This window comes from Anopheles gambiae, chromosome 2, assembly GCF_943734735.2.
Source record: "Anopheles gambiae chromosome 2, idAnoGambNW_F1_1, whole genome shotgun sequence".
Classification (NCBI taxonomy): Eukaryota; Metazoa; Arthropoda; class Insecta; order Diptera; family Culicidae; genus Anopheles; species Anopheles gambiae.
The window spans coordinates 42,614,217-42,639,218 of record NC_064601.1 but is presented as its reverse complement, the minus strand read 5'-3'; the positions used below and the strand labels follow the sequence as shown (position 1 = coordinate 42,639,218).

The following is a 25,002-nucleotide window of genomic DNA, read 5'->3' as shown; positions in this document are numbered from 1 at the left end:
GGAACTTCAACGGGCCTAGTACGGGCGTATTGTTTTCGACAGAAGCATTCAGAAGGGCTGAAGCTGAATGATTGGGTAAAGAGCTTGCTCTTTATCTGGAGCTGGATTCTTTAGAACAATTAGGAGAAACAAAACACTTTCATAACGCCCTGATAGAGAATAGGATATGAAACAAAAGGAATTTATTGTAAGCAAATCCAAATGAATGAACAGACCAGCAGCAACTTGAATGAAAGCAAAAGCACGACGAAAGACAAACAAATGACAAATGAGCGCAACAAAACAGTTATTAGCAAACCGAATCGGGATCTATAAAATATGAGCTCCGTGGGTATTCCACTGTTGAATCTTTAATAAAGATTCGGTCACCGACCTTACCGTCGAACAACAACGCTTTTCCTGGCTTGAGCGTTACATCGATCGATCGATCGATCGATCCATGCGATGGTAAGATAGTGTAGTGCCTGTTTCTCATTGACATGCGGCTCAACATCGTACGAAACAGTGTTGTGTAAGGTTGGTCGCAAAATCGTATAGTTACAGCTGAAGTAATTAACAAATAGTGTGGCCACCGCTCGTGTGATTCTTTCTTTTGTTAGTTCTTTTTGTAAGCTTAGGGCGTTAAAATATGAAAGGCTTTAACCAGAAAAAAGGAAATAATTTGAGCAATAATTAGATTTATCACTTATAAGTGCAATGTCGTTCCAACATTTTCAATGCTTCGGAATAAATGTACTAACAATTATGAATATTCAGTATAACAGTAATGCATAACACACTTTCCGAAAAACGTAACACAACGTAACGTTTTAACAAAAAAGTATTCAAGCAACGTAAAAAAACATGACTAGACCAAATTATAAAAAAAGTATATTTTCTTATCTAACGTCAGATTTTGTTTTTATCTGGCCCTATACTTTCCTTTTCCATTGTAACAAGACTCTAAACACACCTTCATTACTCTTATGAAAGCAACAATAAAATAAACTGCCGTGTATGAGTTGGACTGTAACTGTATCATTTTACTTGCCTGCTTCCTCTTCACTATGCATTCATTGGTTATAAACACTTACACCCATACCTACTTACATTATCGGTTTGTTGCTTTTGCTACTATATAGCTACTTCTTAGCTAGTTTGCTTACTTATTTTAACGCTACGCGCCCTTTCTTAATAGTAATGACGCTCTATGGCGTCTCGCTTCCGTGACTGGGTTTCTTTTGATGTTTTCTTTTGGTTTGTTTTACTCGCCTCTCGCCCCAAAATGGTTAAGGAAATACGCCACAACGTTCGTTACGCCTTCTAGTATTTGCTTATCGTTTTTGTTGTTATGTAATTTGTGTTATCTTTTAGCGTTTCTATTTTTTCGTTCTGTTTAGCATTCACATTTCTACTTCGCATTAGATTTTACATACATTTTGCTTTGTATTTTTCGTGCATAATTTGACACCCTAAAGAGATTGTTTCGCTAATCCTTATCGCGTGTATGTGTGTGTGTGCTGCTGCTGCTTTTACGTTGCTGTAATATTCCTATTTGTCACCGCTCGCTCGCCATGTACGCTCGCTCTTTTTGTCTCTATTGTGTAAACTGGTGTTGTTATCACGCACAAATGTTGATCGCTTATCCATTATATAACGGCCACCTATGCTGCGCCCGATACTTCTTTGTGTCTTGGTCAATTTCGCACGTCGTGCGAAGCCCTTGCTTGATGCGTTTGATTTTATGAAACGAGCTGAAAATGGTTGCTCTTAACTCGCGTTGTGGTTGTTTGCCGAACGACCCGACAGCTCCAAACAATCGCTCCCACGCTTACACCCTTTTCAACCCCGTTCCTGCATGCGAACGCCAGGCTAACTGCAACAAAAAGGACAAATAACATGGCTTTAGCAAAGCAACAAAGAACCAAAAAAAACCTCTCAAGTACAGGTTTGCAAGCCTTTTTCGCGCTAAACACATGCATTCGACCGTTAGTGTGTGCTTCCTTTTCTCAGTGCTCCTACCCAAAAACTGACCAAACGGGTGTCCGTTCTGTGTAGTACCTTCCTCGCACCTTCCCACCCATTTTCTTCACCCATCTGTTTGGGTTGATATTTGCCATATGGTCTTCACGAATTGCACCATTTGCGAATACTTATCGGCCTATCTAAAGTGGCTACTTCCAATATGGTGCACGTCCGTGGACGCCCCACAGCAAAACGGCGGTTTTGGAACTGCAAATTATCCGAGTAACGAACGTGAGCTCGTGCCTGTAAGGATGGGTCGAACAGGTCAAAGAAGAAAAGAGAAAAGAAACACACAACAGCAGTAGAAGAAAGGCTTCAACAGGATTGTGAGGGTAGATGAAGTGGGTCTAAGAAGCAAAACTACATCCTTCGCTTCTAGCAGCAGCCGGTCTTTTCATGTGTACGTTTTGTTCTTCTATTTTTTTCATTCTATTTTCTAAGTGCTTGTCTAAGAAAACGATCCCTAATGTAAGGCGAAGGGTTTTGCACTAGTCGCCGATACACGACCAGACGTTCGTGATCGGTCAATCGGCCGTCGAAAATACGGGGTACGAGAGCAAACAACAAAAAAAAAGGTCACGTTTTCGCTCAGCAAGCGAAAGGCTCAACAACAAAACAAAATCAAAAAGGATGTAAAAGGAAACCCGCTACTCCTAACCATCCGGCCGTAGTGCAGCAGGGTGGGTTAGGAAATATCCATGCCACGCTGTGCGGCGGGCTCATATTTATTATCGTTACTCTGTGCCTTCAGCTTCACTGCCGATCACGTGGTTGGCAAGGGGCCCGACATTGGGGAAGCATTTCTGACGTCGCCAGAATGAGCAAACTGGCAAACTGGTGCTCCGGTATTCGTACGTACACTGACTGAAACAACACAAGACGCACCGCAGTTGACTCGCCTGTGAACTGATGGTGATGCCGAATGTTTATTTGTGAGTGCGTTTGTTTTTTTTTTTTTTGTTTTTCAATGCGAAACGGTATGTACAGCTGAGCTCGGCTCACTACCCTTTACCATCGGCCAGCGATGGCGGTTTCTCTTATTCCTTGTCCATCCATCGAACGAGCGCACGAGTTGCCCTTTTGCGGTTGAATTGGATCACTCCCGCCAGACCACACCTACCTTTCAGCCATGCAGCCAACGCTATGATCCAACCTGCCCACCAGTGCCGTGTGTTGGCGTGGTTCCGCACCATTCGGCCGGCTGGCGATCGTGACCGACGTTGACGATGACGATGGGCTCGTATACGAATGAGGAGCAGCGGGAAGCGTACGACTGGGGGCCGGAAGCAGTGCCACTGCTGCTGTTGCTGCCAGCGAGCGGCAATACCAGCGGCAACAGCCACGACCACGGCGTGTGCATTGATGGGAGCGGGACGACAGTTCCGGCGAGTAGGGCGAGAACGGCCAGCAGCAGGCGGATGGGCCGTTGGCGCGATCGGAGGGAACGGTGTGGAACGTCGCAGCATGATGGTGGCGGACACGAAAGGATGCCTCGTCATAGGTCGCTACTGGTCGACGGGTTGCCGAGGTTGCTCTCGAGGGTGTCGTCCTTGTGTCAGAGTGGCGGCTTGTACACTTCGATCGCCGGTGTCAGCATGTCCACTCGTGTCGATATTGATGAATCACTGTGGAAAGCACAAACGGATAAAAAAGGGAAAACGTAAATCAGATGGTTAGTACAAATGGTCTTCCAAGCAAGTCTAGCTGGGAAGTGATTCAAGCAAATGTAACTCAGTAAGCGCACGAGCATCATCACTTTTTGGGAGAATGGGAGAAAAATAAGAAGAAAACAAATGGCCATGGTGATGTGGGCCAATTTCGGTAAAATGGACGAGGACCTACTCTCCACTGTATGCAATACAATATGCAGAACAATGGGAGTTTCCCCCCTAAAATTGGTGTGACTGCATCGCTGTTGTGGAACCACGCCGTTCGCAATCCATCCCCCCCCCCCCTCCAAAAATGGTTCGTCACGATCGACCCCCATCAGTGGCGATGTTAATCTGCCGAATAGCCCCTTCGCATGCCATCTGCCATTAAATCGTACTAAAGGCACGTGTTTTATGATTTCCACTTCGAAGCTTTCCGGTATTGTGGTACGGACTGTTTTCAGTCGCTGGTAGCTTGCTTTCCATTTGCATGTGTTGTTTGGTGAGAGTGTGTGTGTGTGTTTCGGGATTGCTACATAATCCACGGATGCCGTGCGATACATCATAAACCTTCATTCCTTTCCTGCCATCTTTCACCCCCGAAAATGTCCACCCAAAAATGAAGTTGTTCTTGATTTGGGGCGTGCCAATGAAAATATGTTTTTAATAAAGAAATACGTCGCAAAATCTTTGTCATTGTTGGTTACGGCTCCCTGCCTGCGAGGTATGTTGGCGGGGTGCGATTTGCGTGTAAATGTGTGTGTGCTGAGTGATTCCTAGTTCTTTTCGGTGATACGGTCCATCGTTGAACCACACCACCAAACGGTTAGCGGGAAAGGTAGGAGAAATACTCTTCTCCTACCGCTTTGCATTTGGAATGCAAATTTGTCCCATCAAATGATGCGAAATACGCGTTTCACCTTGTTTTTTTTCGATAGAAATGAAACATGCGCTTTGTTCGTGTGCTTTCGCTGGAGTGGAATTATGTTTGTGTTTTTATGATGTTTTTCAGCCGCAAACAAAGACACTTGAGGTATGCTTCTTTTTTACCGTTTTGCTGGGATGAAAGCATTCCGACATTTTCTTTACGCGTTGTATCAGTTGAAATTGGTTTCTTTTTTTCTGGAGTTACCGATTCCTACCTTTATTTCTTATTCAGCATTTTATTCATCACTTTCGTCTCAATTTGGGTTTTGTGTGGTTTTCAAGCTGTTGTTGTTTTTTTTCGTTTATTTGCTTTGTTGGATAGATTCTAAACCAGGATATCCTGTACAGGCATTACATTCAATTTCTTTGATATTTAACCTTCATTATTCATTATTTGCGACACCTTGTTTGAGCAGCAATTGCTCTAGGCGTTTTCAAGCGATTTGCTTTTGTTCATCGATGTTTTTGATGAAATAACTTTATTCAATGCGTTCAAAAAGTATTCGTCTAGTTGAATATTTTACAGAAAAAGGCGAATTATGGCCGCTATATGCATGAGTCGGGAAATGTAATTATGTGGTTTGTTAAAGAGACCATCAATAGACACGTTTTGCTAAAAGTATTAACATATTGCAATACATTTGACATGTAACTAAAGTCTTTTGACAGAATTGGGAATTGGGACAGAATAGAATTTTGCAGAATTGGGACTCAAAGTACTTAAAACATGTAATAATATATTTCCCAATCTCTTTTCCTATTATTTTGAATCATTTTTCTAGCACATCTGTCCTTACTTAGCCCTATTATAATGATGCTTCAGGGTGCTACCGTTACACGTGACTTTGCTGCGACATCCCACTAGGTTGTTTTCGCTCTACTAAACGAGGGCCGTACGACCTCGACGTATTAAACTTGTTTCAATCTGTTAATTGAGTCTTATTTGAAATTAATTCCTGTAGTGTGTGATGCTTCTTACCAGATTTGACCATTATCTGCAGATGGTATTATTCAAACAATACATTTTCGTAACAATTCATTCGTTCAAACCATCAAACCATCCAGATAGAATGAATTGCAAAATAGCCCGTCAACAAAATGATAACCACCTCTTCGCCTGAACGTATTGGCCATCGCTAAATGCGCTGATTCTTGGGCTTGATTTGATATGTTGTCCAATAAACCGCTCCTGTTATCCTATCCCATTAGATTGACCGTTATTCATTAATTTCATTAATTCAACGAAGATTAAGGAATTCATTAATTTTGAATGAAATCACCAACAGAATCATAAACATACATTTCATTCACATCTACGTAGTGTTTGGCCAGCGTAAATGATTCACCAGATAGGTAGACAAATACTTTTTGAGCGTCCGTCAAACGACTTAAAAAAAAAAAAGATTTTTACATGTATGATTGCCATTTGCAATATTTTCATGCTTATTATTTTAGCAAAATGTGTATACTTATAAATATTAAGCAAGACGAATACTTTTTGGACTCACTGTATAAAAGGCAAACAAATGAACCATGTTCACATGTTCCATGTTGTTTTTCTTAACTTAGTGAAGGTCTTACATGCAATTGGTTGCTTTTCTATTTAAATAATCAAAAACAGTTTTGCCGTATAACACGTTCTGTTTGTTGGAGAAAAAGCTCATCTTTTTATAGCATTCTATTTAGCGCAATACGAAGCCAAAGCAACATCAACCGCAATGGCCGAATTTATCACCCTTACTATCAACCATCGTTAACGCTCACATTCCCAGCGTACGGTCGGGAGATTAATTTCGAAAAAAGGAACTTATCAAACGTCCCTCCTTTCACCTAAACGCCGCCTAAATGCTAACGTTGTCTTTTTTTCGGTCCTCTCCCAAAGCGGGTTTCCTTCTCGCGTTATCTGTCCACATTTCCACCGTCCGCCGCCTCCGCCACAGCGCGCATTATTTGCATCCAACCATTTTTCTTCATCTTTCACCTTCTCATCCGAAAACGGTCTACTTGCTTGTGGTACTATGAGATCCTGGGCTTCTTCGCAGGCTCTTAAAAACGAACACCGTTATTGAACCATTCGCATCATCTTCACCATCATCATCACCATCATCGTCAGGGGCAGTGGAAGCCAAGGTTTTCCTAGGGATTTTCCTTCGAAACCTCAGTACGTGAACATGAACACCAACATAATCATCATGATGGTTCCTTCCGCTCCATTTTCGTTTCACTGTATCTCACAACACACACACACACACACACACACACACACACACACACACACACACACACACACACATACACACATACATTATACTTTCTCCTCAAGTAGGGCAATAGCAATGCCGGCGTACTGGTAGAGAATTTCTAATGAAGTCTTTACCACGTTAAAGTGTTCGATATGAATGGCAATAGATTTTACGTGGAACGCCCGAACGTGGAATAAGGAAAGAAAGAACAACGCGCAATAAGCGAAAAAGCCTTGCCCTATCAACGAATAAAGCAACAACATCAACGACCCAAGCACATCCATCGATCCGACTGATGAGAGCTAATATTTTATGATTTAACACTCAATGTTTAGCAAATTTCTGCGTTCTGCTGCTGGTCGTCCGCAATCGCTCCAGCTCGAGCAACATTGCATCAGTGAGTGTAAATATTTAGCACAGAGGCTGAGCATCAACCAAATTGATGTATTTTGACCATTACTCAAGTAATTTTCGTGTCCACTACTGTCCTGCACATTACGCCATCCGGTACGTGCCTTGGCTCGCTCATCAAAGGCAGTGGTCTCCAACCTGTGGTCCGTGGCCCGCAGACGTGGCCCTCGAAGGAATTGATTTTTTGGAAAGAAAAACTTGTTACCATATATTGTACTTTTTTTTCTCCACGATCAAGATTATATTTTCAACAGCCATGTCTAGAATAAGAATTAAACATGTTTAATTATGATGCTTTGAACAAAGTTTCAATATATGTGGGCCGCCGTAGACATATATGAAAAGCCGTGATCCTGAAAAGGTTGGAGAGCACTGATCTAAGGGACATTACTTGTACCGAAAGTGTTGCTGGCTGTTGCTTGCAGCACGCGCGTACGTGAACAAAATGTTTTCCCCGTTGCTAATCGGTGGTTCGGAGAGTACGGAGTTTGCCTTGCAATAAAGGGACATCAGCACGTACGCGGCTTTTCATTGGTGGATAAAAATTCAAATTTTAACGCAAACCAGCTTCAACAGATTAGTAGAAGCACGAAGGAACGATATTATTTTAAAAAGGTTAGTAAACTTCATTGTATAAGTGTGAATTAATCGTGCATATGTGACATTTGTTTAGGATTCAAACATGATTGTGAGTTTAATTGCTTATAGGTTTTAATCGTGCCTTCTAGAAATTGTGCTTCGTGTTTGGACGTGTTTGTTCGTAAGCTTAATCGTTTTGATATGCATGAAATTGACTGCATATTTTATTTAAAAAACAAAACATCAAATATAACGAGTTGCACAACTTTACCAAATACTCTGGGCAGACTTGCAGGACACTTTGATTTTGTTTTTTTTATGACACATCATGGTGTCATACCAAGAGTTGAGAAAAGGTGCCAACTATCACAGATCACGGGAGAAACTCGCTGTGATTCAAAAAGCAACTTAAATGACTTTCTATTCTTATCGTAGTTTGCTTATCCCCCGTTTGATATATGTGCCACAGGGACGACAACAGTCCCGAACTAAACCCAACATCATTAAACCGCCCGGTTCCTTTTAATGATATGTTTTATCACTCGTCGGCCAAACCTTTTGAATCAAATTCAAGCACCATTCCGAGCTACGGATCGGATAATTTACTACCCCTATCCCACCGCTCGCAGTACTCATTGTAGGCCTACCACAATTGCGCACTCTCTTGTAGCCACCGAACAAGTTACACGTTCGCATCGCAAGCGTTTGTTGTACTCCCCCTGGAACCCATCAGGCGACCCATGCAGCAGCGTCACCTGCTCAAGTGAGTGAGTGAGTGCTCCATTATTCAGGCCCACGTGTTTTTCTGCCTCTGTTTGCCGCCAAACCCGTCCCGCAGACAACAAACGGGAAGGAGTTGTAGCGTTGCAGGCTGCAGGATAGCTGGTGACAAAATGAACAACTTCATCTCTTTGTGCGAAGGTCACAAGAACCCCAGCAATGAAACAGTAAACCACTCCAGGCCAGTTGTAGCGTTCGGGAATGGGAATTATGGTCTCGTGCTCGTGCAAGCACCACTTCAGCGAGGTTCCTCATTATGCACGGCAGCAAAAAAGGTGTATGTGTGTGTGTGTGTGTGTGTGTGTGTGTGTGTGTGTGTATGTGTGTGTGTGTGTGTGGCCACAACTAAGCAACATCAAATTTTGGAACTGCGGCTCGGTGCCAACAATAGGGTTTGGGGTGAAAAAAGCACAACATAAAACATACACTCTGGCGGTCGACTGTGCTTTAAGGACGTGTAGTGTGTATGTGTGAGTGTATGCAGTTGTGAAAGGAAGGCAGATGTGAAGGCCACGGTGGGCAGAAATGTCCTCATCCTTGTCAAAAATTAAAAAAAAACAACCCTCCCCCCGACAACAACTCGAACGACCTTCCAGCTGAGAGCGGTAAACCGCACTGACCGAGTGGTGCTTACCGCCACCGCCCTATTAACCATAATGAAATAACAAATAATCCACCAGCATTGCATGGGCCGGCTGTTCATTTGGTGCGGTTATAGGGCACTGTCACGCGATTGTCATCCACTTTTCGACAGCCGCCACCGGCACAGCACAGGGTTAACCTTTCCGCCCCGAAAAGCATCGACCCACATGGCACGAATGCGAATGGGACAAGGTGGGACAGAATCGTGAGGCATGCACACCAACACACACACACACACTCATACAATCGTCACCAACTAAACCACGGCAAAACACGGAAGCAAAAAGCGAGCGAACATTCCAGGTTCAATCCACTCCTCGTACCTGCATTTTACCGCTGCTTTGTCAACGAATTTGGAAGGAGTTTTCGTTTCTGATTTCCATCCACCCTTCTTTCGCGCTGTATTCGTATACAGTGAAGTCAATCGAACGTTTGTCAAGTCGGGAAATCACCCAGCATGTCGACCGGTGGCAAGGTAAAAAGCTAAAATTTGTGTATGAGTTTGTGAGTGTGTTTGCGCCTAGGATTTAGGGTCAAGTGCAGCCCGCGTGGAGTGAAAGCTCTCCAGAGCAATGCAGAGGACTGGACGGATGGAGTGCAATTCACGATTGCAGTTTCGTTTTCTTTACTGCAGGTGCTTTGAAATGCTAAAAGATGCAAAACCCCCACCTTTGCGAGAGGACTTTCCGTTTGCTAATAATCGATGAAAAATCGACGTTGTAACACTTTCCCGAGGGAAGCACTCAGAATAATGAAGGTTCCACCTACTAACACGTAAGTTCACACGCGTGGTGCCCCAATACATCACGTTTGCTATGCATAGCAGCTCGCAGATGCACTCCATCGGTCCTGGGCGAAGGTCGAAACAATTTCAAAGGGCACAAGTTAACTTTTCGAAAGCATTTAAGGAACTTGTTGAAAAATAATTAATCCTCACACCGCACACACTAACACTAACGCGTGCTTTGTGTGGTGGTGAATCGGAAAGTGTTCCCAAATCCCATGCAGGTGTGTTGTTGCTGATCGCACATACCCCACAACGTGATTCATATTTCATACCCAACCGGCAGCATTGAACATGGCCACGCCATCCTACACGTAACACAAGCGTCTAACTTTGTGGTTCCTTTTTTGTTTTATTTTTAGCACTAGCTTCATGCGTCGAACGAAAGTTAATAGAAAGCGGTCCGATTTTGATCTCGTAATTGGAGCTAGCAGCACCCCAGGCGGTATGGTAGAAAAGGTTGAAGTTAATTCGAACGTTTTTTGGTGTATAAGTGGAGTAAGGAATCGTATTAGCATATGCAGGCGTCTGTTACGGTGCAAGAAACGAATGGAAAAGTTTACACATCACCGTTGCTGCTGACAAGAAAATGCTAAGGCATGATTGTGGGTTTATCTGTTAGATAGTTCAGTACAGCTTTACAAAACATCAATTTATGCCATTACTCAACTACATAATTGTATAACAATAATTTCATTAAAAAAACACTCTTTTTGCAACTACATCTATAAAGCATATTTCAAAGACCTTTGGATTCATTGAAAATATTTTAACAACTAGCTCAAAGACAATGTTGGAAGTGTTGATTTGATTTTAACAAAATAGGGGCACTTTTTTGCATGATTTTGCATGAACAACTCAAATCGAAATACTTAGACCGTATTGTACAACATATTTTACATGCTAATATTCAAATATGCTCGACACTAGAACCGATCATTTTTTTATCTTTTTACATGCACTTCTATTTGAACGCAGTATGAAGGTTTTCTAGTAGCAAAAATATAATTAAAAGATGTGTTGTGTGTAATTTCAGCGTAAGTAGTAGAGGAATGCAGTTTGTCTTTTAAACTGTAAGAAACTACATTTAAATAAAAAAGTATGCAAAAAAGAGTAATAAAGCAATATAACAGACCATAACGTTCATTATCTCTCTATCACAAAGTTTACCTTTATTTGATAATATGCTAAAAAAATGGTCTAACAACGATTACAATTACAAAGCAGTTACTGATAATCAGGTTCTGATACAAACAATAATACTAACACAAGAGAAGCAAGATAATATACACTACTTTAAATATAACCATCCCCGAAAAGATGAAAAAATACTAATATCAACACCTAATTTGAATTTGTCAAAACACGATGATGCGCATAAATAACGATTACGTAAATTAAACATATTACACGGCAATCATGTTATGAACCTCTTTGCTGTTATTGCTAACAGCTGATGTAATTCATTAAAATACATGTCCCCATGCCGTAGTCTTAGTCATTTCGTAACAGAGAGGAAGGAATACCTTTTCCAACAGTAAGGTGAGCAGTGACAAATAACAGTTAGAAGCAACTGGTTGTCCAGCTGAAGTATGCCAGATCCATATTAAACGTTAAATTTATGAGAGCCGCAACACAACAGCCTCTACTCTGGTCCGTAGGGACCAATAAAATACGTTCTTTGTTTCCAAGTTGCACTAAACTCTCTTTTCCCGCCGCGAACCTAACGAACTGCTATAAATTGCAAACCAACAGTTCCGCATCGAATATAAAACATTCACCGGTTCTTCCAAATCAACTGTGGTAACCAGCGAAACCAAACCGAGTAAAAACAAACACAAAAGAATACCAAACGCCAAAAAAAAAACAAAACCCATAACCTACAGCACCGTTAGCGATGTGACAAAGCACCAGGAAGCCACACTATTTCCTGTTTAATTTTCGCTACGTGACGCTTTTAAACAAAGGCAAGCTGGGGAAGGGAATTGTACACGGTGCGCCAAAAAAGAAACAAAACAGGGGAGCCGAAAAATACTGCGAAACGCCACAACACGAGCAGTCTACCGTTGACCGAAGTGGTGAGCTAATACGGCAATTAAATCAGTTACGAACATGAGACACATCAGACAAACGAAACAATTTTTTTCATTACATTTTCTACATTTTAGGCCATTTTTTAAGTTTAAAGCATTAGTAAACAGAGACTGTTAACACGCTACTGGCTATATTTCTCGCGTGAAGATTTAGATACCATTTATTTATTTCTATTTTAATAATTACGATTTTTATTATGCCTGCACATAGTATGTAGCGTAAAAAAAGATGCAAAAATGGTTGTGATGTAGTATAAAAATAACAACCAAAGCTTCCATAGCACGAATATACCTCCAAAACCACAGTAAATGCACTCTCTTTCACACTAAAGCTGCGTCAAAGTTCAAACAAAGCAGTTAATTCGTCTGCCTGTTGAACAAATTTGAATGTCTTCTCCTCTTACCCATCCCCCCTCCACTCACTACCCTCGTTTCCCCTTTTTGTGGTGAGCCTTTCGACAAATAATAATTTTCGCCACAACACAGGCACAGCCTTCTAAATTGCATTAAACCGGCTTCAACCGGCTTGGCGTGACGCACAGTAAAATTTCGCCCATGCCGCGACGGTGTTAGCATTGCGTGGCCGGCTTAATTAAATTTCATTCCCCCCGCACCCTCGCACGACCAACCGACACCACCACCCACCGCTCCCATACTTTGCTGCTTACCTGAGATTCTCTATCCTAGGCCGACGATGCCGGTGGCGGTGCCGCCGGCGCTCCTTCTTACACCTACAATCACAGTGCATGATGCAGAGAAACACGGACGAGACGACGGTCACGATGAACGGCACCACGAAGAAGTGGATGATCGTGTTGACCTGGTCCTCGCGGTTGTACGCCGTCATCACGACCGTCTTGTTCTGCTTCGAGTAGTAGCAGGGAAAGACGGCCCCCTCGAAGCCGTACAGGTCGGTGAAGTTTTTGCACTTGACCGCGGGCGGGTAGCCGCAGCCCTTGATGTTGACCAGCAGGATCGCCTCCTCCGACCGCTCGATGTCGGTCAGGTTGAACAGCTCCGCCGGGGTCGCGTTGAACGGGAAGGTAAAGTTCAGATCGTCTATGAACGTCACGTAGATGTGCGTGCACTTGAACACGTCCGAGGTGCAGCCCTCCCGGCACGAGCTCCACGAGCAGTTGAACAGGCCGGTCATGTCCTCGCGGCGCGTCGTCACGCACATCGTCGGCCGCTCGACAAAGTCGCCGACCAGCGTCGAGATGGCCGGATCGACGTACAGCGGCACCAGGAAGAGGAGGGAGGCGCCGGCCGTCACCGACAGGAAGGCAAGCCCGGACGTCGTGTAGAAGGAGGCGTTCTCGCGCAGCGACCGCTTGGGCGGCGGCCCATTTTTCGCCTTCTTCGCCGCCGCTAGCTCGAGCAGCTTCTTCTTCCGTAGCTCTTCGGCCTGTTGCTCGAGCAGCAGTTCCGAACTATCGCTCCTCATGGTGGTCGCACCGGCATGCACGGGTGGCGCGGGCGGTTTGCTGACCGGACGGTGGTCGGTGGACGGGCAGGTACAGGGGCTGCGGCTGCTGCTGGATCACGGTACACCAGGCACCGGTGTCCGCTGGCGCGGTGTTGGACAACAGCGACGACGACGGCGATGACTCGGTGGTGCTCAAGGACGATGGTGAGGAGGGTGCTGCTGCTGCTGCTTCGGCATCCGCTAGTACACCCGCTGCTGCTGCTGCTGCCAGTGGAAGTAGTATGCCTACGATCCACAACATCCCCCTCAAGGACAAGCCGTGTTGCTCTTGGTGGTGCTGGCCCCGGGTGCTCGAGGAAGGGATGGAGTTGATGGCAGCCGGTGCCGCCAGCTAGCCGCGTGTGCCGAGTGTGCGGGCTCTTTCTCTACCGGGAACCGGACGTTCGCTTACTCTTCTGCCGCCTCCCCCACACGGTCCAGCAAACGGGCACGTGCTCACACCAGGCAGCACCCAGCAGAAAGGGCACAAAAGCAGACGGAAGCAGTGGAACAAGAAAAAACAACTAGACGACTCCCTTCCTGAGCCGGGCTTAACTCATCATCTGGATGTAACGGTGTTGCAGACCAGTGATTTTGAACTATCAATCGCTGCTTTAATTACACACACTTACACACACACACATGCACAAACTAACACACACACACACATACAGGCACGCGTGCCCACTGAGTTGGAACCGCTTGATCTGAATGCACACACTACACAGCACGCTCACACCAGAACACACGACAAATACATATGTAGAGCTTTTTCTTTAACATAAATAAATGCACTGATTTCTTTTTTTTGTTGCTCACACGCTCTTTCTCTCGCTCTCCCTCTCTCTCTTTTCACTTCTCTAGCCATAAAACATCATCTTTCGACGTTGAGAAGGACGGCGCCTGATGTTTTGCACGCCCTCGCCGCCTAGCACTGGCACACGCACCACTTTTCCGACTCCGGTCGCGTTTTCCCGAAGGGCGATCGTTTGGAGTCGAACTATCAAGGCTCACACTGTTGTATACACGGTTGGGCTCGCGTACACATACACTAGCACCGCTATTCACCCACAACCTGTCAGACACGCTGTCAGCTTGTTGGGAGAGGCTCTTCAGTTAGGGCGAGGGAGCGTAGGCGAATTTATTGCACACAAACACAATCAAACTCTATCTCCCGCTCACACTCACTCTCTCTCTCACAAACGCACACACACACACACTTGTTTTGTGTACGCTTTTGTTACTCTCTTTTTCTCGTCGCTCTCGCTCTCAGGTTGCTCAGCACGGGAAAGCTTTTGCTTCCGAGGTTCGCGTCTCTGGCTCGGTCGCTCGTCTGCTCGTATCTTGGCTGTGTGGTCGCTGCGGCCTGCAAAGGAATAGATTATAGGATGGCGTGTTAGCAGTGTTAGAGTAATCGCTTTTACATCCTTTCCATTCACTTAGCACTAACTAGAAAATGGCACCAAAAATACGTAAAATAGAAATATTTTTCACGCACGCATACACACACACATACACATATGCATACGAGAATGCATTTCTGAGCAAACAAGCTTTTCAGTTCGACGTTCAAACTTCGACGGTGTTTAAAAGACCTTCTTTTGTTGCGATCGTAGTAACCAGTCCTAACGGATGGTACGGCATTTGTGTGTATTGGTGCGGGCGAAATTAGACAACCAATGTTACCACGCCACAGCAATCTGCGCGCTTCGTGAATAGAACACACACCAACAACCACAACAACAAAACGCGCCCATACCGAAAGCGGACGCCTGGTCGCTCACGATGATTTGTTGCTGGAAGGGGGCAAAAATTGCACCCGTTTCGTCCTTGCCAAACTCGTGGAGCCCCAAGACCGAGCAGCTAAGGGCGAGAAAGAGAACGAGTATCGCTCTCGGGTAGCTAATATTGGCCTCGATGCTGGACGGTGACAGACACACTACGACAACGGCCCGTCGCCCCATCGGACAGCTAATTAACGTACAATTTAGGTTTGATTTCATTAATGATCCGCTCCTGGGCGGGCACTGGGGTTGGCCGTTGTTGCCTCGGGAGATTTTCTACCGTCGACTTGCGGACCAAAGCCTCGCTTTTTGTTCACCGTAATCGGATTCGCCGAGTCGGAAGGTGTCCTTTCGTGTTTTTGTGCAGGCATCGTGTGTTGTTGTTTTCTTTTTTCTTCCTTCAACCCTACGCAGTAGGGTAATTGTTCACTAATAGACTTTTTTGAGCTTAGCTTGCCGTTGTTGGTGTACCTTTAATGTATGAGTAACTATTTGGTTATATGTTTCAAAGGAGATTGCGATAAATGGATTGCTGTATCGAGTAAGATTATGAAACCAAACTTTAAACCCTACAAAGCACAACTTTCGAGCAATCGATTGACTTAAGCGCTCTTCTCTCCGTGCCTGAATCGCTTGAACTCATTAACTTTTCAACGTCCAACGAATGCACTTTAGCGGTCGGGTAAAACTAAAAACACAAAACAAAACGACATGAACAAACCCACAAATATCACCCAATTCCCCTTGTTCTTCTCCTTCTTTTTTTCCCCTACAAACAAACGATATGATGTGGTCAAGCCGTGATGTATAACCTCGTTTCTTTTACGATTATTATATTGATTTTATGTTTCTTCCACGGGGCCGTTTTGGCATCGGCCCTCGGTCCAACGCGAAAGGCGCACCAAAACACGTAAAGCTGGACACTGTGTGTTTGCACGCTTCCACAAACGATCCACCCACATGTTCGCACGCTCGCCAAAACACACACACACACACACACACACAACCTCTGTATGGAAGAGCGCGCCAAGAAGCCGCTGCGATGAAAGCACTCTGCCATGAAGTTACAGACCTACAGCAAACTTGAAGCACACCGTCGATAGTGGCTCTTCCGGACCACAATTGGTGGCACTTCCGTTTGGCCCTTTTTTATTAACTCTTTTTTTTTACTTGGGTTCTCTATCTTTCACACACACATACTCGCTTACTTCTTGATGTGTGTGTGTGTTTCCCACTTACAGTCTGTTACTGGATTTCCTTTTCCGTCGATTCCACTTTTAAACTGTTCTATCCTTTTCTCCGAACGGCAGGCTCGTGGGATTTGCTTTCATCTGTACGATTTATCGCCCACCAACTCTGGTGCGATTTCAGCCATGTCTTGACGACTGCAATGGATAAACGCACACACTCACATTCAACACACTGCATGAATAATCCATTGTTTTGCTAGGATATTTTGTGGTAGAAGGGAACAGCAAAAGATGGAACTGTTGGCCCGTTTGGGAGTTTATACGAGCGCTTGGGCTGCCTGGGTCTGGGTGGGCCTCCGTGTATGCGAGGAAGTATAAACTGCAACCTTATTATCAAGTATAATTTCTTTTTTAAAGACACAATGGAAAGTAGGACAGCGTTGGAAAGGGTTTTGCGACCTCTTGTGTGGTTTTATTATCTCCTTGTGGTGAGCTTTGCTTTCGGGCTGTCAACAGTTATTATAATACATACGCCTAGCTAGTCGACGCCAGTTGAAGCTAGTTGTTCGATCTAAACCATTGGCAAAAGGCACATTATGGCAAAGTTGTCACAGCTATGGTGACAAGTTTCATATAAAATGTTTATATCCTTTTGCGGTGGGATGCACCATAGATTCTCTACTAAGTAAAAGTGTTGGAGAAATTTAAAATTTCACGTACTGTCAGCAAAGCTGCAGCAAAAGAAATCACCTCCTTCCGGCACTGAAGGCAGTTCCATATGTCACAATGACCGCAGTAGGGGGCATACATTTTTAATCAACGTTCTACCATTAGACGGATCTCTGTAGAGCCTCAGGTGCTTTAACTGCAGACGTCGCTGCTGGCAAATAAATTTACCTTCAATTCCAGTTGGGAAATTCTTCACTAGTGATGCCTTTAAGGGGTTTGACTGATGGTATGGAATGAAATAGTATGATCATAACGGAAGATTTTGCATTTCAGTTCTCAGTTTCCTACGCGGACATGCCGGCCTATATAAGCTTGCAAGACTTATTCAGTACCACGCAGCGCAGATAGTCAGGTCCTTGCTACGGGGCGGCGGTTATTATGCGACTTGAACCCATCACGGGAATGTTATTGAGTTATATGAGTTGACGACAGTACCAAGATGCCGCCCCTTCATATTAGTGTTACATATTATAAAAAGTTGTGTTTGAGATGTGTTTACGTACAAAGGAGAAGATTTCTACGATGTTTTTTACGTAGCTTTACTACAAATACACAAGCTAATAAAAAAATAACAACTGATATCATTCAATTTTACGTATATAAACAATCAAAATTTTATCATTTTATAAGAATACAGTGCAAAAACTAATAATATCATGTTATCTATGTTTGTTTAATGATTTGAACATTAAATTTTAAACATCTTAACAAACAATAGGATCATTCGAAACAATAACTAAATTCAACCCTCGCTTCCAATTAGCCACCAACTATGATCGATCTGATTTCAATCCATATGAAAAGCTTATTAGCATTGCACTGGGCTTCATCCATATCCATCAATCGCAAATTAGCGGAGAACATTGCACCGACCCAGCTGCTCATATGATAATTGCACTGGTGGCACCGTATCAACTCGCCCGGGGTACTACTTCCGATCCCATACTCCCTCGCCTTTTCCATAATTGTGTCAACCCGACATTTGACAGAATCAGATCGTACTGATCGTAGCTTCCAGGCGGCTGCAGCGCTGCTGCAATTAAAAGCGCATTAGAAAAGTGCCAACCGGAGGCCAAAAGTTTCGGTCCGATGATTAGATTATGTTGATCTGAATTTCGAGAAGCTCTGAGTGTGTGTTTGTTTGTGTGTTTGTGTGTGTTTTTGTGTGTGCTTCACCTTTTCCCCAATAGTGACAGAATGAGGTTGCATCGGGACAGGATAAGTGTTGGGAGTTATTTATGTTTGGTGCTGGTTTGGTCCTCGTACTGGGGCCGCTGCATATGTTTTGCAAATTTTGATGGTTTATTTCTGGTTAAAGCTATAATTATCAGTTCATTACGTGACACAATGTGACTCAATTTCGCATTGAAATGAATCCGAAAATAGAATGACATTACATAGTACGGCGAGATGCGTGCTCCTAATGCAAGATTAGTAATTCGTGGGCTGTAATGTTGGGTGCCTTACTCCAGCCTTAATATCAAGTTTAATTTTTCCAATGCACTTTTTTCTGATTGCTCACGACACGCCCGCTTTTCATTATTCAATGATTGAAATTAAGAACAGCTTCAAACTCCGGACACGCGTCATGTTTTTTTATTGAATTTGTTGATATCTAGTCCCTAGCAATACCGCTTTTTATTTTTGCAAAATTGCCATGATGCACTAGAACCAATTCAAAATGTGTCTGACCTGATTAATATTTTCTGTCGATCAATTCACCGACCGGAGGCATTTATACCATTTTTGATAAAAACCGACGCTAGTGTAATTTCTTCGATAATTCCTATAAATCTGATCCAGATGCATTGAAGTACAATGGAATCCACTGTAGAAGTAGCTATCAACGCAATCAACATTTCATTCTCTGAGTTTCATTAAAACACCTTTTCAATGCTGTCCGGTATTTGAGGCAAGATTTTTTATTTGAATATGATTGTGATTAATTGTACAAAAATATGCTTTAGGCAGTGATAATAACAAGGGATGCATTGATAACAATAAAACAACGATTTGAAGATAAATTTGCCCAATGCCTAGATGGTCTACGGGAAAGATCTTCGAATCGCGCAGCAGTACTTCAGCATCAATGCATCTACGAATGCAAGTGAAAATCTGCATCCAAGCCCCGTTGTCAATATGACCGTAGTCCTGTAGTTCCAGGAGGATGACTGACAAAATAAGTCAAAAACAGACAAATGTGCAGTGCGTGTGTGAAAGTGAAGATTATTGACGAAATTTCATAGCTGTCCGGAACATACATCAAATCATGAGTTCGGAACATTAATGAGTTTTGCAATGTTTCAAATAAAATTATTGGCAGCTGGAGTATGACCGATTAAACTTGAATTAGTATGAAATTATTACATGCCAAAAAAGCCTAAAGTGTCCGTAATTCGAAACATTACAGTAAATCAAATTTTCTCAGTTAATTTTTAAACTGAGTAAGATAAACAAACCTTATTCATTAGCAAAAATAGATCCGAAAGCTAATGCAAATTTCCTTCAAATGATGACGAATATTGCACTTTTTTGTTAAAATCCTTGACGCAGAAATTGCCAGTCAACTTGCTTTTCCAGTCCATGTGCTTGCTAACGCTAAAGGGCACATAATCGCCCTGGTACAATCACACCCACCGAGTAATGGCTGCCTGCCTGGGACGGCGTACGACCGACCGTGCACGCGTTTGTTGATACTTCCTGGTGAAGCTGGCCTTATCAACGAACCTGTCAAACCCATCGCCATGAACGGCTCCTGTGCGTTTAGCGTACGGCATTGCAACGGCAGATCGTTGTTTGTTGTGTTTTCGTTCGATGCGCTCGATGCATTGTGCACCGTGTTTTTGCCAACCTTCATTACATACGCTTTACACTGTGTCCTTCTACATTTTTTGTTGTTGTTGTTTGCGCGTTTCCATTGCTGGTCGCTTTCTCCGGTTTCGGTACTGTTCCATTTACGCCCCGGAAGGATGTTCGGGCTCGAGGTGAGGTATTGATTTTTCCCTTTATTGTGTGCCTTTAGCCGTCCATCAAATGCCGATTTTTTTTGTTAAGCATGCAATTGTGCAAACGTGCAAAACGGTGAATTGAAATTATTTAGAAATATGTTTTGATTTTTTTCTGCTTCGTTGAGCTTTCAATGTGATGTGCCTTTTTTGGATTGCTAGCAACACTGCTCCTCTCTGACTGCACACCTCTCGTAAGTGTTAAAAGTGGGGGAAAGATAAATAATAATGGATAAGAAATACACTTTTTTAATTATTTCATTTAATTTCACAGCAAATATGGTAAGGTCTAGCTGGATTGCAGTACTGAAAGAGATTTGTCTATTAAAACTGGTAAAATTGTCTGTTTAACTGTTTGTCAATTTATTATCTAATGAATTAATAATATCGATTACTTGGTTCAATTTTCTATCACCTCAATCACTCAATCAAAAAACTCACAAACAAACGAAACTCATGAACATGAAAAAAGAAGGTACTAAAATCCACGCAGACACGTACTCCAAAAGAGCATCTCGTAAAGTATTTAAAACCAAGTATAACAATTCAGCCATACCGTACAACAATAAGGAAAAGAAAAAGGCCCTTAAGAATGCAGGAAGTCTCATGTTTTATCCCAAGAATTAACGACCAGATCAAAGAAAAAGTCGGCACACGGTCCAGTCTAATGTTAGTAACGCCCGAAGGAGAAAGTCCAAAACGGAACGTCGGTCCTTTGTGGCAGAAAAGCAGTCACCATCGTTTACAAGAGAAGTTATTTCATGTTTTTATTTTCTCTGACGTTGGCTACTAACAGATAAATAGTCTAAAGGTACTTACAGGCGACTTAAAGTTCAATTTATAACAAGAGCATTGGGGAAGGAGGGAGTTCAATAAGCCCGCTTTAAGATTACAGCATATCTGCTCCATAAAACAGTACTTTAGCTGATCCCCATTTCCACTGATATGTCGATGGAATTTTATCATTACTGCTTACAGTTCGAGTCGATTAATAGTCACTTCCCCCCGTGTTTGGACCGAAAGTGCTCACAGCAATTAATCAAATTTTTGTCAGCCAGAAGCATTCCTTCCCCATCCCCGTTCGTGCGAAAAGTCCGAAAAGGGCAACGACGATTAACGATGCACCCTCGCTCTGCCCGATACGATCGAGCACTTGCTTTCGAGCCATCGTATTTTTCTTTCTTCTTGAAACAGAAACGGTTAAAGGCACTGCAGCCCGTTTCACCATTTCTGTTTAGTTGAAGTTGAAGGGACGGGTTAAATAATGTAAAACTCGTTTTGCAGGTCTCGCTCACTCACGCCCGAACGCCGAAAGCTTTCGCTGGGATGCTTTCGGGCGCTTTCTCCCCGGCGCTCTCCGGCGCGTGGCAACGAACCAACACCATCTGGTGCGTCCGTGTTCGAGCAGCGATTGCGGGTGGGAAAAAGTGATTGTGTAACCGAATCCATTTTTTTCCTTCTTCACTTCACTCGCCTTTTTTTCCAAGTGTTGGTATTTTCCATTTCCTTTTCCTTTGTTTTTGAGCAACGGTAACGGTGCAAGCGGCTGAAATTATCTGGGAAAATACCAATTGTCTGCCCTCGTCTTGGTTTGTACATTTTTTTATTCCTTTTTTTCTGGAAAACATGCTGAGGAGTTATGTGCTTTTTTAATTAAAAAAAATAAAAACAGCTTTACAAAAATGTTTTTATGAAACTATCAGTTTACAAAAAAAGGTAAAATAATAAAACGCACACCCACGAGCATACCAATGACATGAAAGGCATTTTTAATCACTTTAAAACTCCCAATCCAATTGTTAACATAACAGCTAGCCCTCTGCTTGCTCAATCTGCTCAATCAAATCCTACAATCCCTGCTCTGACGGCTCCCGTCCTGTGGACACATCATCAGGTGAGAAATCGCTCCTTACTGATGTTACACACCCACCAAACGTCTAACGCACCTTCACACAAACATGCACACGTTATTATCGCTTGTAGTATAAAATACACACACACACAAACACACAACTATGTATAGGTACACTGTTGGATATTCACACAAAGATCGCATCGTCGCATTCGCCCTTGGCATGGAGTCGGATCGGCGATCCAGACTCGGATGACACACATGACACCGGAATTCAATTACACTCTCCAACCATTTGTACAACTTTGAGGAGAAGCTGAAACTAACGAAGACATTAGATAACTTTGCTCACTTGGTAGTGCGTTCAAACGAAAAAATACAAAAAGAAACACAATTTAATAATGAACCTAGAACCGAGAGGCAAAACACTGCCTCACCCTTTATCACCTTTGAAGTGTCTTTAAATATTGGCAAACGTTTGAACGCAAGGTACGGCGACATTTAGTTTTCCATTTGCTCTCACACACCTATATCTAGGTGTGTGCAGGATGGCGGAGAAGAAGCTGGGAACGTTTCGGTTCGAGAAGGGTTTTTCGAGCACACGAGCACATTTACACACCGTCTCATCCCTAAGGAAGGAATGGAACAAATTCCACCCTCAAGGCGTTCCGTGTGTCTCTGATCAAAGACGTGTGGCTTATGGGAGCTGGTACCAAATCATATCCAGTTTTGGAACACCAGCAATTGATGTTCTTGGAGGATGTTTTTGTAACCCAAACTGGGAACAGCTTCCTTTTCACCGTGCTAAATACGGCGATACAATATTCGCACAAGACACACGCATTCGCGACCGATGTAGGATAAAGCAGCGACGCCACATAAAAGCCCTTCCAATGTAATCATATTAGTAAACTTGCTCTACAGCACAGAAGACTACAGCACTGTTGGAAACTGCCAGCAAAGCAGCATACTATCGTACCCGAGGTCAATTAAATCGACCCAGCTTCACCAGCATTACCGCAAAAAGAAACGCACCTAGAGTGTTCCCTTATTTCGTCGTCCTTTTGCACTGGACACTGCACAGCCTGTTCAAAGCTTGGTTCGATGCGAGCGATGGCGTCGCCTGTGGCACCGTTACGGGACCAGCGCAACGATGGTCCTGATAACGGGGGCGACGGTAGTAGAATGGCACTGGCGACAACGAAACGGTAAAGAAGGACATCCACGCGACCACGGTACTCTAGCCGACGAGCATCGGATTGGAATCGCAACGCAAGACTGAACGCTCGCCAGCGTTTGGTTCGAGGCCACGGACCGCTCCCCAGTACGGTGTCCTAGTCTGGCCCACAGATACACCCGCGCAAACGACATCGACATGTGTGGCCGACGTATCGCGACAGGCGCGGAAGGATACACACATACATGCCAGTCATTGTCGATGTCGTCGGTACGAGCAAGCACACCCGCGATCCGCGTTTTCTTTAATCCTACCACAAGCTTTATACACCTGTTTTGTGTGTATGTGTGATGTTAGCGTCGGTCAGTTATGAGAGAGCTCGACTGAGAGGCGAGAGCAACTCCCCGAACAGAAGAGATATTGCTCGTTCTGGTAGAGATGTTTCCGGAGCGAAATGCTTTTTTAGTATGTGTTATCAAGAGTCAAGCTTAAGCAAAATGGGCAATACCGTCCCTCCTGTATAAAAATAAAATCAAGCAAACAAGCTTATAAAATCGAAATACGCCTACATATCGAGTAAAATATGCTTTGAAATAATAATAGTTTTCATCAATTTTGGTTGCAATCTTTCATTTTTTTTTTGTAATACCACTCACGCCCTCTTGGCGCTCACTCTCTTTCGTTCGCTCACATGTGAAATTAATCAACTACCAGGCTGCTCCATTGTTCTCAAAAAGCTCCAAAAAGCTCTTTCGGTTAAATTTCTGTACGTTATTTCCAACTTTATTGTGTTACGTTTTCAACAAATTTATTCGCTATTACACAGTAGTATACATGAACTATGATATGAAACTGTTTAATGACAAAATTTAATCTTTTTTGCTTGCTACCGCTGATCGGTGAAGTTTGAGCTTCCTTCCCCTACTTTATGGGTGTGTAGAGCATTGTACTGTATGTACATGTGTGTGTGTACAGACAGAGCACACAATAACAGGGCCGTATGAATGTGTGCTGTTTATCATTCATCCTTCCAGGTGTGTTCGGTTGAACGATGGGTAAGCTTACACGAATATCCTTGCCACGATGTCCTGCAAATACACAACCTCGCACATCGGCATCATTTTCCACACCAATACATCGACCCACGGGCTCGTCTGGCCACCCGCCGTGTCCAATACAACTGCACACCACCAGCACGGTTCGCTTTTCATTGAGAGATTTTTCCTTCGGTGCGCCTCGTTGCGACGGTGTCGGCAACGGCGGCATACCGATTCATAACAGTTGGCGGTGGTGATTTGGCTAGAGTATGTTTTTTTTTGTTGTTCCGTTCTTTGCGTTTGACTTGTGGCAGTTAGTAAGGTAACGGCCCCCGGTTTTGTTGCCCGTAAGCGTTGCAAAGGAGCACACAAACTCTCCTCGCCATGCGCACCTGCACGGACGAAACGCTACTTGCCATCCAGTGGACACTTTCCGGATCGTTGCGTTTTCTATGCCGGAGAAACAGCACAAACAGCTCAAGCGATTGTTGGCATTTTGTTGTGGGCACCAGCATCCACACCTCAAGCGCTGCGTGTTACCCGCACGCTCGGAATTTGGATTTGGTGCGTTAATCGTGGCATTTTCCACCGTTATTCATCCGTGCATAATTTTCCCACTGTCCTTTTTGAATAGATGACAATCCCGGCGCT

The 25,002-nt window shown here is 43.7% G+C and overlaps 1 protein-coding gene across 2 annotated transcripts; it reads right to left on the bottom strand.

Annotated features, from left to right (window-relative positions):
• Positions 1–660: 660 nt before the first annotated feature.
• On the bottom strand, positions 661–23,477 carry LOC1271536 (protein tipE). Of its 2 annotated transcripts, XR_009764761.1 has the most exons (4): positions 23,173–23,477; positions 12,781–14,943; positions 3,125–3,629; positions 661–1,855 (listed from the first exon to the last, which is right to left on the bottom strand). XR_009764761.1 is itself a non-coding variant. In XM_061643845.1 (3 exons), the coding sequence occupies exons 2-3, from the start codon at positions 13,554–13,556 to the stop codon at positions 3,560–3,562; spliced, it is 846 nt and encodes a 281-aa protein (XP_061499829.1). In that variant the 5' UTR covers positions 13,557–14,943; positions 23,173–23,477; the 3' UTR covers positions 661–3,559. The 2 variants fall into 2 exon arrangements, 1 of the variants encoding a protein (XP_061499829.1); XM_061643845.1 differs by having other exon boundaries at positions 661–3,629.
• Positions 23,478–25,002: the final 1,525 nt, after the last annotated feature.

Excerpts from the sequence above, each read along its gene's own strand:
- LOC1271536 (XM_061643845.1), bottom strand. The coding sequence starts at position 13,556 with ATGAGGAGCGATAGTTCGGAACTGCTGCTCGAGCAACAGGCCGAAGAG. Across the intron at positions 3,630-12,780 it reads CCTAGGATAGAGAATCTCAG|TGATTCATCAATATCGACAC; the intron begins GTAAGCAGCAAA and ends TGCTTTCCACAG.